The sequence below is a fragment of the Electrona antarctica genome, assembly GCF_951216825.1.
Source record: "Electrona antarctica genome assembly, chromosome: 21".
NCBI classification, from domain to species: domain Eukaryota; kingdom Metazoa; phylum Chordata; class Actinopteri; order Myctophiformes; family Myctophidae; genus Electrona; species Electrona antarctica.
In genome coordinates this window covers 24,319,291-24,333,887 of record NC_136802.1, presented here as the reverse complement: position 1 = coordinate 24,333,887, position 14,597 = coordinate 24,319,291, and the positions used below count along the sequence as shown (strand labels likewise).

At 42.7% G+C, this 14,597-nt stretch overlaps 2 protein-coding genes across 2 annotated transcripts; one reads left to right on the top strand and one right to left on the bottom strand.

Annotated features, from left to right (window-relative positions):
• Nucleotides 1-5,374: 5,374 nt before the first annotated feature.
• Nucleotides 5,375-6,493, top strand: LOC306913951 (endonuclease domain-containing 1 protein). Its single transcript, XM_079490788.1, has one exon. The coding sequence runs from the start codon at nt 5,892-5,894 to the stop codon at nt 6,444-6,446; it is 555 nt and encodes a 184-aa protein (XP_079346914.1). The 5' UTR covers nt 5,375-5,891; the 3' UTR covers nt 6,447-6,493.
• An 846-nt stretch (nt 6,494-7,339) lies between these two features.
• ufsp1 (UFM1-specific peptidase 1) lies at nt 7,340-8,578 on the bottom strand. Its single transcript, XM_079490787.1, has one exon. The coding sequence runs from the start codon at nt 8,441-8,443 to the stop codon at nt 7,667-7,669; it is 777 nt and encodes a 258-aa protein (XP_079346913.1). The 5' UTR covers nt 8,444-8,578; the 3' UTR covers nt 7,340-7,666.
• Between the last annotated feature and the right edge of the window lie 6,019 nt (nt 8,579-14,597).

Below are 14,597 nucleotides of genomic sequence, written 5' to 3'. Positions count from 1 at the left end.
TTATAATTGGAAATCAATTAACCCCAAAAAACAATGACAAATTTCCTTCAAATGGTAACAATGACAGATTGCCCTCAAATGGTACTGCATTAGCATAAAAAACAGGCTGCAGCAGATACATTTGCTAAATTTAAGTGTAAGTTATAAACGAAAGTTCAACTGAGAGGCGGAACGAACAGCCACCACCCAACTCAGTTCCCCTAATCGACCCTCGGCCCTGCTCCAACCAGATCAGTGCATCTCACGTCTGGGCCCCTTAAAAGGGTGTCTCACCTATGCCTTCCGTTCAGGTCAACCCGCCCCCTCCCCGCCACCGCCCAGCAGCAGGCACCACCAGGACGACCCCACGGGGGCGGGCTCCGGAGCCCCTGCCTTCCATCAGGCAGGATCCGATTCGAGGCTCCCGATCAGAGCCTCCGTCGGGGCCCGCGCCAAAGCACCTAACGTCATGCCAATACGACTGCATTCATTCTTGACTTTATCATGTTCCATTCATTCATTCATTGATTCATTCTCAATGTAATCCCCTTCTCGTAATAAACGTCAGTGCATTCATTCAGTCCTGTGTAGTGAAATCTCTTACAGTTGAACATTACTTTAACCCAACCATATCCATATAAATATATTTTTTTTATTTTGTTTCATCTTTGTGTGTGTGTGTGTGTGTGTGTGTGTGTGTGTGTGTGTGTGTGTGTGTGTGTGTGTGTGTGTGTGTGTGTGTGTGTGTGTGTGTGTGTGTGTGTGTGTGTGTGTGTGTGTGTGTGTGTGTGTGTGTGTGTGTGTGTGTGTGTGAGCATTGTTTTCTCCAAAGTGTCTCGGTCTTTTAACCACGTGGAGCAGAGAGCTTTACCTGTATAGCCACTAACAACAGTTGTCTGGTGCATTCATGAACTTTTCTATTCTCTGTCCCCTGCCTGGCTTTGTTCTTTTATGAAGCAGCACTGCTGATTCAAGATGCAATGGAGGTTATGGACATGCATAAGGCGAGTGGCAAAGTGAGTTTAATGTAATTTAATGCAATCAGACTTTTCTGTTTGGCCTTGCCAGGCTTCAAGGCCAGAAAGTATAGGGTTTTTTTTGCCACTCAGTAGGTGTTCCCGCATAACTTCCTGCATGGTATGATGATGATGATGATGATGTCATGCGCATACCCTCTATATGATGCCTTGCTATTGGCTGTACGGTATCTATATCTTGTACCCAGAGCTTCCAGGTAGAAGGATGTGGAGATCTGGTGACGTTGAAGAGTGGCTAGACAATGCTATTCATTTTTATTTATTTTTCATCAATCATTAGAGGCAGAAATGCTACAAGCCGTTTTAATTCACCAATCACAAGAGGCGGAATGCAACAGGCCAGAAAGAAGTGGACTCTGAGCTATATGGGCTCCACGAGGCTGAGATGACTTCCATTATTTTATTTCCAGAATAGTCAGTGCTTTAATGCAAAGTTGTCAGGGTGTGGCTGTATGGTTGTTCAGGAAACCAATGGTGGGTGGACCAGCTGAAGTGTGTAGCAAGGGTTTGCATACTGCATGATACCGATTAGAGAGAGCAGGCGTTCAATGTAGATGCTTTGTTACTCGGAGCCTTTGAGACATAGGAGCAAATTTAGAAATACATTGAATTATACAAAGAGTGCCACCAAGATAGACAAGAAGCTTCAGGATCATCTGTGTTGTTTTTGGACACACACATTCAGGATTCAATTGCAGTAACCTCTTGTCGGTGAGTCCATCCTCATTATCTCCACCCATGGCCCACTTGCTTTGGACACAGGCGGTTGTGCTGCTGGTCATCATGATAACAGCAGGGGTGCAGGGGACAGTGGAGAAAGTGCTGTCCCCTGAGTGCAGAGAGTTTGTCTACATGGGAGCCCCGCCATCAGGGCTGGACCACCATTCACTGCAGTCCATCTGTCAGCGTTACAACAACAAGGCACGCTATGTGACACTGTACAACACTGTGGACCGTGTCCCTGTCTACTCTGCCTACACCTTCAAGCGTTCGGACGGTGAGAAGAGAGTGGATGTCCCCTGGATGTATGAGCCTCAGGTAAAACAAATATGATGCTGCTAGAGAAAGCTTAAGGAACGCACATTTGCCAAAAGTTGTAGGCCTAATACTGTAACTCTCAGAGGGCATATCCTACAGTAAGTTGTCCTCATTGTATTGCAAATTAATGGTCCCATATGTTTTTCAATGATGTCGGGCCCATTGTATACCATACATGGACCCTACATCATATCAGGCCCTTAGTGATGACCATTGCCATTGATCTATCTATCTGTCTCTCCCGCACAGCTATCCACCTCCTCAGATACAGGCGAGATGCAGCCATTTCCACGCGGCTACACGCACATGAACTTTGAAGACACCCAGGCCGTCCTAGACGACTATGCAAACGCCATCCACTATGAACGTGGCAGCCTCAACCCAGACGAGCACCAGGCTGAGCCTGATGACAAGGCGTCGACTTACACCCTGACCAACGTTGTCCCTTTGGCCCATGAGTTTGGTGCCGGTGCCTGGAAGGCACAGGAGCACGTGATCCGCAAGCGGCTGAACAATTACTGCCGTGGCACGGCCTATGTGGTCTCAGGAATCACCACCTCAGGCAAAATGCTCCGGCGGCAGAACATCAACCGCGTGGCGGTGCCCACCTACGTGTGGTCGGCTTACTGCTGTGCTCACTATGACCACAATGCACCTTATGATGAGCGCTACAAGTTCCCAGCCTTCGCACACTACGGCCTGAACGAGAAGGAGAACAATCAGGTGCTGGAAGTCTCCATCCAGAAGCTGGAGGAGTTCCTCAAGAAGATCACCTTTGTGGAGAAAAACTTTCAGATCTTTATGGATGACTGTGTACCACCATCCAGTGTAGGCCGTAGTCCATGAATCACTTAAACCTGTTATACATTATTGAGCGGGGTACCCCAGGGGTCTATCCTTGGCCGTCTAATTTTCTCCCCTTATACACCAAATCTCTTTCCAAATTTTTGCCGAATGTTTGCATATTATGACAGTACCAGTTTGGGGATGTTAGGGTCCAAGTTGTCAAGAAATATCTCTCATGTGTGCCATCATGTGATCTGTAAAATCGTCAAATATTGCTCTATGAATATACGTTGAATTGAAGAGTGAGTGAATGCTTGTCTTGCCTCATCTGCAGTAATAAAAGTTTATTTACTCATCCCTGTAATTGTGTATTTTTCATTTTTAATTATATTCAATCTAGAGCTGACCAATGCAGGAATTTTGGGTGCGATACTGATGTCAATATTTTGAGTAAAATACATTCTGATAACAATGTATTCAATTTATATCCAATATATGCCAATATTGTTTTTTATTTATTATGAGACAAAGACATATTTGCATGGATCCCTTAAATTGAAACATTTGCGATAAAAACAGAAATTCTTTATGCTATAATGCAGAAGGGTGAAACAGGTTTTGAAGGCTTAAATTGTCAGTAATGTGCACACACTTTCACACCATCTCACCACGTCTGTAGGGAACTCATTTTCCTCGCATGGCTTTTACACTGGATGTGCATAGGCATAGTGACCTTGATATCAGTGGGGAGTGATATCTGGTAAGCAAGCAGTGTTGCCACTCGACTGCATCTTGTGTGAAGGTTCATGTACCTGAACACCATTTTGGTCAAATTAAATTGTTGTAGGCTACTACACACCACAGTCTCTGATTATACTACTAGGAAGGAAGTAGGATGTTACATTCCATAAAATTCTCATTAGGAGTTTTAAATGAAGACAAATGGGTTGGGATTGTGTGATAGAGATGCTTTACTACTATACTTATGCCATTGTCTTCTGTCTGTCTAGTTAGAGCACATAGTACTTTGCACACATTTGACTGAGGAAAGAGAGGATGTGGAGTCGTGTACACAGTTGAGTTTTAGACTCTTCGAGATAAAGCCACACTATTATGTGTTAATGCACTCAGTTTCTCCTCTTTTGCTTTCCATATATTCTTGTCATATATTCTTCCATTTGGTCTCAGTCACAGTCACAATTCTCTTCCTTTCTCTCTCGCTTTCTCTAACTCAATACAACCACAAAAACAAAAGATTCATGGCAAATGTACATTTTAGGCCACACTGTGTACAATAGGATATGACATGGGCACGGTCACTCAGTGGTTAGCTCCTGGTACCTCACAGCATGAAGATCCAGGGTTTGAATCCCACTGCTGGCAGCTGTTTTTGTCTGTCACCGTGACCAAAGACATGTCAAACAGACTCCTCTCTGGTGCAAGAGAATAATTACCAGGTTCTCCAAATATAGGCATTGGTTAAATGAGGACAATATCCTGGGTATGTGTAAATGTACTTGGTAATAAATTAAAATGAGGAAGGAGAGGTTATGTTGTAGACAGAGGATGCTTCATGTTCTGCTGATATTTCCAGTGTAGTTATCTTACAGGTATGTTCCTCTCAAACAGTGATAACATTCATAACGTCTACATTATTGCCACTATACACACTTTGAATATGGAAAAGGCTTGACAATGAGAGCCCAGTTACTGCCTCCAGCCACTATGAGTGAGTGCAAGAAAATTATCTCACATCTGTTACAATTGGAAAGGAGTTCTTGGTTGCTGCACACAGAGGTATAGTTGAGAAAGACTGTTGCAGAGTTTAAAACAGTGCAGTGCTGATGGCCGCATCAAAGTCCAGTGCCATGTCCCTCGCAGCGGCCGTTGCCTTGCTCACCTGTGTGCTGCTACAGAGAGTCAGTGCAGGGGTGGTGAGTGATTTCAACCATGCAGAGCGTTGCAAGGACTCACTGTATATGGGCACACCGCCACGAGGCTACCTCAGCAACTCTCTGACTCTGAAGAAGATCTGCCAACACTACGAGGACAAGCCACGCTATGTCACCCTCTACGAACCCCACAAACACATCCCCCTCTACTCTGCCTACACATTCAAGAAGTCAGACGGCGAGAAGAAGGTGGATTTTCCCTGGATGTTTGAGCCTCAGGTGAGTTCGACCATGAAACTCAATGATGAGTGGTCCATTGTGGGTGTTTAGTGTTTAAATCTTAGTATACATAATACATGTCCATTTAGCTGTGTTATGTCAAAGTAAATAAATATTATGATGATGTTAAATACTGTAATGGGTTCAGAGAAAATAAAAACATTTGATAATTCTCTCCACAATGTGCTGCAGGTGTTTCATATACATGCAAAGATGAGACCGTATCTTATTACTGCTGTTCTGAGTAACGTAAGGTATTAGATAAGCTGCCTGTGAATGGGTAGGATTGTCCTATTGCTCAGACTACTTATAAGCACATTAAAAATATTTTACTTCTGCGAGAGAAACAAGAAGTTGGGATGTTATATATTTTTAATGTACTTAGTTTACATAATTTACTTAAATTATGCTACAATATTACATTGCTTTTTAATTACAAACACACAAAACTCCACAAATCTTTACACATCTAAGTATCTCTGAAGTCATGTATGAACATGCATGTTTCCGATTTGTCATATTCCATTCGGATTGGCTATGATTGTCTTCCAAAATTTGCAGGAGGGGCCTATTACACAACAAACATAGAAAAGATATTCACCCCAGCTTCCTCACACCCTGACAGCTGAAACCCACAACATACACAGCAAGGCCCTGGCAAGGCAACCCAGGCTGGTGGAAATATGCGCTCCACAGAGCACCCCTTTCTAGTTTGTAACTTAACTTAGCAGGCTAACTGTAATAACTTTACCAAAATGGTAAAACCACAAAGCTTTATTACTTTGTTATTCATGAAGGTAACAGTGTGTATTGCATGTTTGTCATCTGACTTATCCTCTGACTTTGTCTCTAGCTGGCGTCAGATAAGGGCAGTAGTAACATGGAGCCCTTCCCCCAGTCTTCCAACATGCATATGAACTTTGAGGACAGTCAGGCAGTTCTGGAAGACTATGCTGACGTGGTGCAGTATGAGCGTGGCCAACTCAGCCCTGACGAGCACCAGGCAGATCCAATGGACAAGGCCTCCACCTACAGCCTCACCAACGTGGTGCCACAGATAAGAGAATTCAACATGGGCCCCTGGGCTGAGCACCAGGACCTGATCCGCAAGCGTCTCAATAACTACTGCCGGGGAAAGGCCTTCTTGGTCACCGGGGTGACCATATCGGGGAACATGATTCGTCGGAACAACCAAGACCGCGTCGCCATACCAGAGTACATGTGGTCAGCCTATTGCTGCACCGACTTTGACCAAAATGCACCCTACTTTTTGCGCTACAAGTTCCCTGTATTCGGAGCATACGGACTCAATGATCGCATCAACAACCACATGGTAGAGGTTCCTCTTAAGAATCTGGAGAAGTTCCTCAAAGGAAGGATGGAGGTGGACAAGAATTTCCAGATCTTCTACAATGACTGCGTACCGGATGTTTAAAACCATGTGAATTTTAGCTATAGCTATTTTCACAATATTTCTGGTTTAAACAAAGTTAACATTTTAAAAATAGTTCTTTCAGTTTGTGTGGATTTAGGGTATCTTGCATGTGAGACTGCTATTCATTTGAAAAGAAACAAGAAATGGTGAAATGAAACAAGGAATATAGGACCCAAATCTGCCTGAAATGTGAAATGTAGAGAATAAAGAATATGTTCTTTAATTTGCTCAGTTCAAGAGTATTAATCATTCATATGTAATAAACAACCACATAATTTAGCATTAAATCATGTTTCATTCTTTGAACACAGCTTTGTATGTTGGTCGCTGGATTAGCTGGATAATCCTGAACTAAGCCTGAACTAAAAAAATCAGGTCAGAAGAAGCTCTCAATTAAGATATAACTTAACTTAAGGAACATTTATTTAATACATGGTGCTTATTGGGAATAATTTGGGGCAAATTATTATTTAAATTAGGTCCAAATTCGAGCAGTGTGCCATTTCAGAATTTACCCACAAGATGGCACTATACAGCTTCTTAACAAACTGATTGTACACTGACTTGGATGCTTGCATCATCATGTTTAGAAGAATGTACACTTTTAGTTATTTAGAAGGGTCAGGACTCAGGTGTGACCCTCACTACTTATCCAGCTACAAGTTTCAACAACAACTGTTGGTCAGGCACATGTTCAGAGTGCAAACATTTGACTGAAGGAAACATTTAATCCAGTGGTGTCCAGTCACCAGTGTCCTTCTCTGTGACAGGTGTCTTGCAGTGTCATGTCAAAGTCATTCTCTGAATACCTCCGCCGTGAACAGGAATACAGGATAATATAGATTTTGCTCCAGTTGTTTCCATGCATTCTCCTTCAGTCATCTTAAAATGTGTTGAGGTGCGAAAATCTGTTTATTTGCTACGAGTGACTGCTGTGTGACAAAGCATAAATTAAACGTAGTCAGCCACACCACTGCCAATTCAATGAACGCATACAGTACTTTGTAACTTGATAACTGATAACACGTTAACTCACTTAACTGGAGGACAGCAGTTCCTAATGACTGTTTTTGTCATTCAACTGAGGGAACCATACTTTAAGTCAAGAGCAGGAAATGGCATGTTTTTCCATAATTCATTATTATAATTTATAAACTAATTACACAAATATTATTTAAACAAACAAAACATCACAGAGGACAACCATATCCTATAGTTTGCTATGCCTGGCCCTGTATGACACTCTGAGGCAGACACAGGTTATAAAATGAACACTGGTCCAGAGATGACACCCTTTTCCATGCCACCCATCCCCGCGTCTGCAACTCTTCCCTCTCCAGAGGACAGCCATAGTAGTGCGGGTCCATGATAAGCAGATAGCTTCCTTCGTCCCCCGTGCAAACTCCAAGTATCCCCTTAGACGAGTTGTCTCTGTCCCCTCCCATCATGACTGGAGACCCGTGTTTCTGGAAGTGCAGGTGCAACTCTGCCACTGCCACGCGCTCCAGCTCTGCCCCCCCACCCCTCACGTGTGCCACCTTACAGGGAATGTCGTAGAAGTAGTCCAAGACGAGGGCAGCTTCAAATGTCCCGATCCACTCCCTGGAACCTGAAAATGAGCCTGGTTTGTCCTCCATGGCCACTAGGGCCTGCTGGATCTCAGGGAGACTTGGAGGGGGCTTGCACTGGCCCCCAGGGGGAGGAGGAGGCCAGTTGTGACTCAACCATGAAGCCATTGTCTGGACGGTACGATAGCCACAGCCCCAGCCTCTGTCATCTTGTCCATCACACCCATAATGGAAGTACAGGCACTCTCCTTTAATCAGGGAACATTGCAGGGGGTCTGTGACTGTAACGGGGATAGGAAGTCCACAGTGGGCGCTCTTCAATAAAGTGTCACTCCAGCTGCTGGTCTCTTTTACTGCATTCTTCTCTCCCCAGTCAATCTGATCTTCGGCGACTCCTGCTATTACTTTTTCGGTGACGTTTTTATCCATTAAGGTAATTATTTATATTTGGTATATTATAAATCCGAGGAGAACGTTCATCGAAATAATATCAACGAGAACAATGTTCTACTCAGCCTTCTTGCGTAACATAACAGTGGTTTGTTTGGTGCAACTCAGATTGAAGTCCCCTTCGCGGGCTTTAGTTCCGCCTCCAGTAGCGGCGCACAATTTGAGTAACAACCCAACGACACGCCTGGGTGGGAACAGTCAGTGTGTTTAATTATTATTTAAAAAAAGAAAACAGCCAGCCTGTGATGTAAGTCGCCTGTGATTATGATATGATCCACTTGCAATGAGGGCATATTTGGCGCTGGCACACGCACGCCACGCAGTGCGCACACGCGCACTCGTTTATAGACAACCGCAGGCCGCAGCCTACTGTTTTGCCTGGTCATCTTTCCCACGTAGTTCCTTTGTTGACCAGAAGGGGGAGTCAATGTTTCTGACAGGCCAGTACTGTGTTGTCACACTCAAGTCTGACCAACTAGGCTCATTAGAGTGCCAAACTAATTAATAAACGCTAGTGTAATTAACATTTCTACATCGAATTTTATAGCAAATTTAATACAGGCTGCAGTGGTGGTGCGGCATGGTGAGTTAAAGTAGAACATCTGGTTCTGGTTCTCAAACTGGTAAGAGTACACTGAATCTGATGTAGCTGAGCTCTAGCCATGCTGCTTACAAGGTTGTTTGCATCAAGTTTAGAAGAATGTCCAATTTACTTAAACTAGAACAGTTCTCAAAAAATGTAACTTAAATTACCCGCATAGCCTACACATGGAACAATTTGTTTCACTTTGACTGCGAGTTACAGACATGAAAGGGACTCCTTGGCCCCCCGCTTTAGAATCACTGAACTAGAATGATACTAGGTCTACTGACTGAACTAGAATGATAATGAAACAACAACCATGTCATGCAGTTTCCTGGGACATCCATGTGTCTTGCTTCTCTCCTCTGCGACAGGTGTCTTGCAGTGCAGTGTGCCAAAGTCATCTGAGAACCTCCCCCAGTAAACATGATAATAGATTATACATTGATTGATTGATTGATTGATTGAAGAATTTATTAACAGTTTGCAGAATTACAGTACATTTCAAGCACAAACTCAATACAAAGGCTGTTAACTGTGAGTCAGTTTCCAGGCAGATTCTTCAGTCATGAGGAGTCTACAAAGCAGGTAACAGCACCTCACTTAGCTCGGGTCCATAGCCTTACTGCTTCTGCAGTAAGGCTATGGACCAGAGCTACACCTCACTATAAGGTGAGTGCTTGTGTAAGATTACTTACATCACTAACTCTGAATGTGTTGGTGTTCATTGTCTACTACAGTAGGGCTACTTGGTTTATTATTAGTTTTTTCAGAATCATAAAAACACGGGACGTGATGTTTAGACTGTCCATATTGTGCCAATTGATGGTGTGCACTCACATGAGATTTGCATTGATGCTAAGAGTGGCATTGGGAGGTGTATTTCGGGACTGGTCCATAGCCCTAATGCTAATTCTGCCCTGCATTAAGGGTAGAATTAGCATTAGGGCTATGGACCAGAGCTAAAACTAAGGTATGATGTCAAAACTACAATATATTACAAACCTACCCCTGAGCATTAATTTAACTCTAAAAGTGTGAAACAGCTAAACATTTGTTCCTCAATTGTGCTGTCCTGCAGATACAGTATGCATTCACCCAACACCATGCCAGCACAGGGCCATTGGGACAAAACCCACCACACCACTTTAACAATGTCATTTAAAGTGTCATTTTGCAGAGTTCTGTTTATTTGCTGTGAGCGACAATGTCATGTGGCAAAGTATAAATTAGATTTTAGTCAGTCAGCCACACCACTGACAATGCATACAGTATTTTGTAAAATCACATAACATAACTGGAGGACAGCAGCTCCTAACAAGGCTCGTCTTTGTAAATGGTAAATGGTAAATGGTAAATGGTAAATGGTGCATTTATATAGCGCCTTTATCCAAGGCGCTTTACATAGATCTAGATCTATAATATCTATACATTATTATTATGAATCAATGCTCAGACACACCAGTTGAGCTATTCACATCCTGCTGGAAAGGGCTTCTGTCAATCACTCAATCAATCAATCAATTGGAGGTGGGAAAGGATCCTTGTGATTGATTGACAATCAGAAACCACAGAAAGCAGTCAGTTATGTCACTTTACCACTGCAACTCGTCTCTACTGTTTTTTCCCATTAGGCAAAGGTACATCATATTATACATCATTACACTGTACACATTTTAAAGGTAGTCCCGGTATCCTACAGATATCAGTAGTTCTGACGATCTGGAAAATGGGGTTGAAAATAACCTTTTAAACTATTTCTGTTTTTATTTTTTTGCAAATTTAACTTGGAGGCAATTGGAAAGGACAAACAACAACAAAACAAATCAAAGATATAATAACATTCATAACATTGTTGAGATTGCTGGCATCCATATTTTGGGCATGTCATAATTGTAATTGATGTTACAGTTTGTTAACTCCTGGTATAGCAGAAATAAGTGAATGCTGGTGGGTACCAATTGTATTGATTAGCATTCATATCAACCATGTTAAACTCAATTTGTGCATTAGATGCATTCTTTACACATTTTATTGACGTTTAACTCATTCCAAATCTTATTTGAACTGTTCTAACCTATGCATGGGAATTAGAGCAGCTGCATGCTTTCATTGTGTCATAACTAGCATGGCATTTTCTCTTTTGACAGGCCTTATTCAATAGCTGTGAAAATGGCCATGTCCAGTCAATACACATGAGTAGGCTAACTTCCCCCCAAAGAGCCCTGCATCTTGCAATGAGACCTAAAATATCCCAGGGAGAATTGTATACCATTGTGAAACAAAAGGAAAACAAGCATGTTAGAGTAAACATGGGCCTAAGCATGTTTGGTGGAGCTATACAGATCTTATAATTATACTTTAAGTCCCTATCGTCTTTTCCCGTCACAGGAAACGGGACAGTTCATATGGGCGGCAGACTGGCAACTGTGCAAGTGTTCCGATATCATGAATCTCATAAAAGGAAAAAAAAAAGGTTGCTACTTTCCACATACTGTTGCAGCAAACCCTGTGTTGTTATATAGAGGGTGTGCGCGTGACATCATCATCAAACCAGGAAGTTATGCAGGAATGCCTACTGAGTGGCAAAAAACTACTTTCTGGCCTTGACAGCCCATGCATCCAAACAGAAAAGTCATATCTGATTGCATGAAACGACATTAAACAATGTTAAACTCACTTTGCCTGTCACTTTGCACTCGATTTGCCATTCACTTTATGCATGCGCATACCCTCTATAGCCTGACATGATCTGGATGATTAGTTTTACTGTATCCAACAGCATGCTATCCCACAGATTCAAAATCCTCAGAAAGCCATTGATTTTAGGCTGGGTTGCACTAGCAGCAGGAGAAATCAACTGTACCTAAAATAATAATAATCATGTGGATCCACATGAGGCTTGTGTGGTCAGTCATCTATACCATAGTCACATATTTATGGTATATGACACCAAATTTAGTCCAGGTTTCAGCCTGATCTAAGCCCCTTTGACTTTAATTATAATAATTCAATATTATATATATTAATATATTTCAAAAAGTATAAATCATATGTAAAATTAAAAAAAATCACACCCGTGTGAACTGAGTGGTGTAATATAGCCTGTCTGACGTAATGAAATCATGTCTGACGTAATGAAATCACACCCGGGTGAACAGGGTGAACATAGCAACCATGCTCATTTTTTCTGCACAGACTAACAAAGCCAGTTGTAGGAGTGGTTTACACCACTCAATAATGAAATCACACCCGGGTGAACAGGGTGAACATAGCAACCATGCTCATTTTTTCTGCACTAACAAAGCCAGTTGTAGGAGTGGTTTACACCACTCAAAAACAATAATAACTAGAAATGCACTCTGTCGAGCTGCCAACTTGTGCATTGCACACAAGTAGGCCATGTATGGCCTGCTTGTACATTGCCCGGTGGAGTACACCGACATACACACATACCCAGCCGATACATACCCCCTATTGACCTTATACAAATGTTTGGCTGGAGGACAACACCGACATACATACAGTACATACTTGGTCCCTGATTGCCCAAGCGACGCCATGCACCGACATACGCAGCCGATTATAGTACCTGCACGCTCTGCTTGCGCAAGTAATAATAATTGTGGAAGTAATTCTGTGGCAAACTGACATTGTGCACATGATTTTTGGTGCTGATCAGTCCAAGTGATTAAGTTCCATGGGAAGACACTAGATTACTCTTTCAGTCTCTAGCTGAAAAGGTTTTGGGATCCCTGTTCTAAAGTCCTCCTGGAGGTGCTACATCAAAAACCATTTGGTCCCAAATAATTCACTATTTAGAAAACAAATCTCTGGATTGCCATAGAATTTGTTTTGTTCTGTTATAATCACTGGATAATTAACCCTTCAGATGTTGGTGACCTCTTGGTATTTTTCTCCACCTTTTAGGACATATGGCCACTATCTCAAAATCTTATGGTCGGATTGTTGAGTTCATTCAGGTTCCCCGGAGGACTTTTAGACACTCAGTCTTCTCCCAAGGCACAGTATTTAGGGGTCATACTCACACCATGTACTCATTAAGCAGGTGTCCCATATTATATAGCAGAAAGGCAATCCTGCACTTGAAAAACTATGACATTAGAGTGGCTATTTGACGTTATTAGTAGTAGCTGCTAAATTGGAGAAGCATAGTATCATTAGTATATCAAACAACAATCAGTGGAGGAATACCAGGGTGTGATATTGGTGGTGTGGGCAATGGGCGTGGGAGTACAAAAGGTTGTACAGTAAGGGGGGCATATGTTAGGCCAACATACTGTACCAATAGTCCAACATACGTGGCTCGTTAAGACTCACCTGTGGCTCTGACATGCGTTGCCGGTTAAGACACATATGTGGCCAGTTAAGATTCACCCGTGGCTTCCGCGTGCGGTTAGGGTTAGGTGAGGGTTTGGGGTAGGGTGTCAGACTATATTGCATGTCGTACTGTTAGTACGTCAGACCAAAGATATGCGCCCGTACTGTAAGTGGTTGCTAGCTACACAGGAAGATACAGAACACGGTGTTCAGCCTGTCAAGTAGCAGGTCAGGATGTCTGTGCTTGTTGGCAGGCCTTATCAGACCTCTGGAGCACGAGTCTCACCATCTCTGTCAACCTCTCGCTACACTGTGGACTCAATTAACATCACATTACCACAGGGTGAGACCAGGGCAGCCGCTGGAGGGTCACTACAGCCAGAGCAGCTGGCAGAGCAGTACGAGTACTGGCCTAAACGGAGGGAACATGCATTACCCCAAACCTACTGTAGCCTGGGCAGCATTCCTTTTCGGATTCATGATCCGGTTGGGAGCGGATGATATCGTTATGTGGTAGTCATTGTTTTGTATTTAGAAGAATAATAAACGCTGCATCAAGGCTTTCATTGGGATGGTATTATTCTTCCGGCTCGAGGGAAAGGATGTTCTGGTTTAGAGGGTTCCGGCCTGATGACTACAAAACAATGACTACAACATGACGTAACGATATCATCCGCTCCCGACCGGATCACACTGCAATTTAGTAACACAGACCAGGCTTTCCTCCGAGGTGTTATTTCAACTTGACAGGTGCAGCTATAGGCAACTGTCAAGCTTTAACTGAAACTAACTGATTTTATAGGCAGCACGTGGGAAGGTTCTTCCTGTAGTAGTAAATAGAATGTTTTCAGCTGCCATGTTGCTCAATATGTCCCTGTGTAGTTATTTATTTGTGATTGTATGCTATTTGTTTTTCAGGGGGTGGATATTTATCTTGACAGACTTTGTGACCTACTCAGGCATATATCATCACTGTCTGGGAAAAAAAGAAAAAACCTGTGTTTGTCCAATGGACACAATATTTGTATTATTTAGTTGCAAGCTGTTGTTAATTGCCAATACCATTGCTAAAATAAACCCACAGACAAACGTAACAACTTTATTTTGTTGCATTACGATGCATTGTAAGCTTGTAGATCAGCTTTTTCCGCTACTTGACATACAATACAATTGGGCATTAATGCACATAAAAAAGATGAAATATGGAGG

Excerpts from the sequence above, each read along its gene's own strand:
- LOC306913951 (XM_079490788.1), top strand. The coding sequence starts at position 5,892 with ATGGAGCCCTTCCCCCAGTCTTCCAACATGCATATGAACTTTGAGGAC.
- ufsp1 (XM_079490787.1), bottom strand. The coding sequence starts at position 8,443 with ATGGATAAAAACGTCACCGAAAAAGTAATAGCAGGAGTCGCCGAAGAT.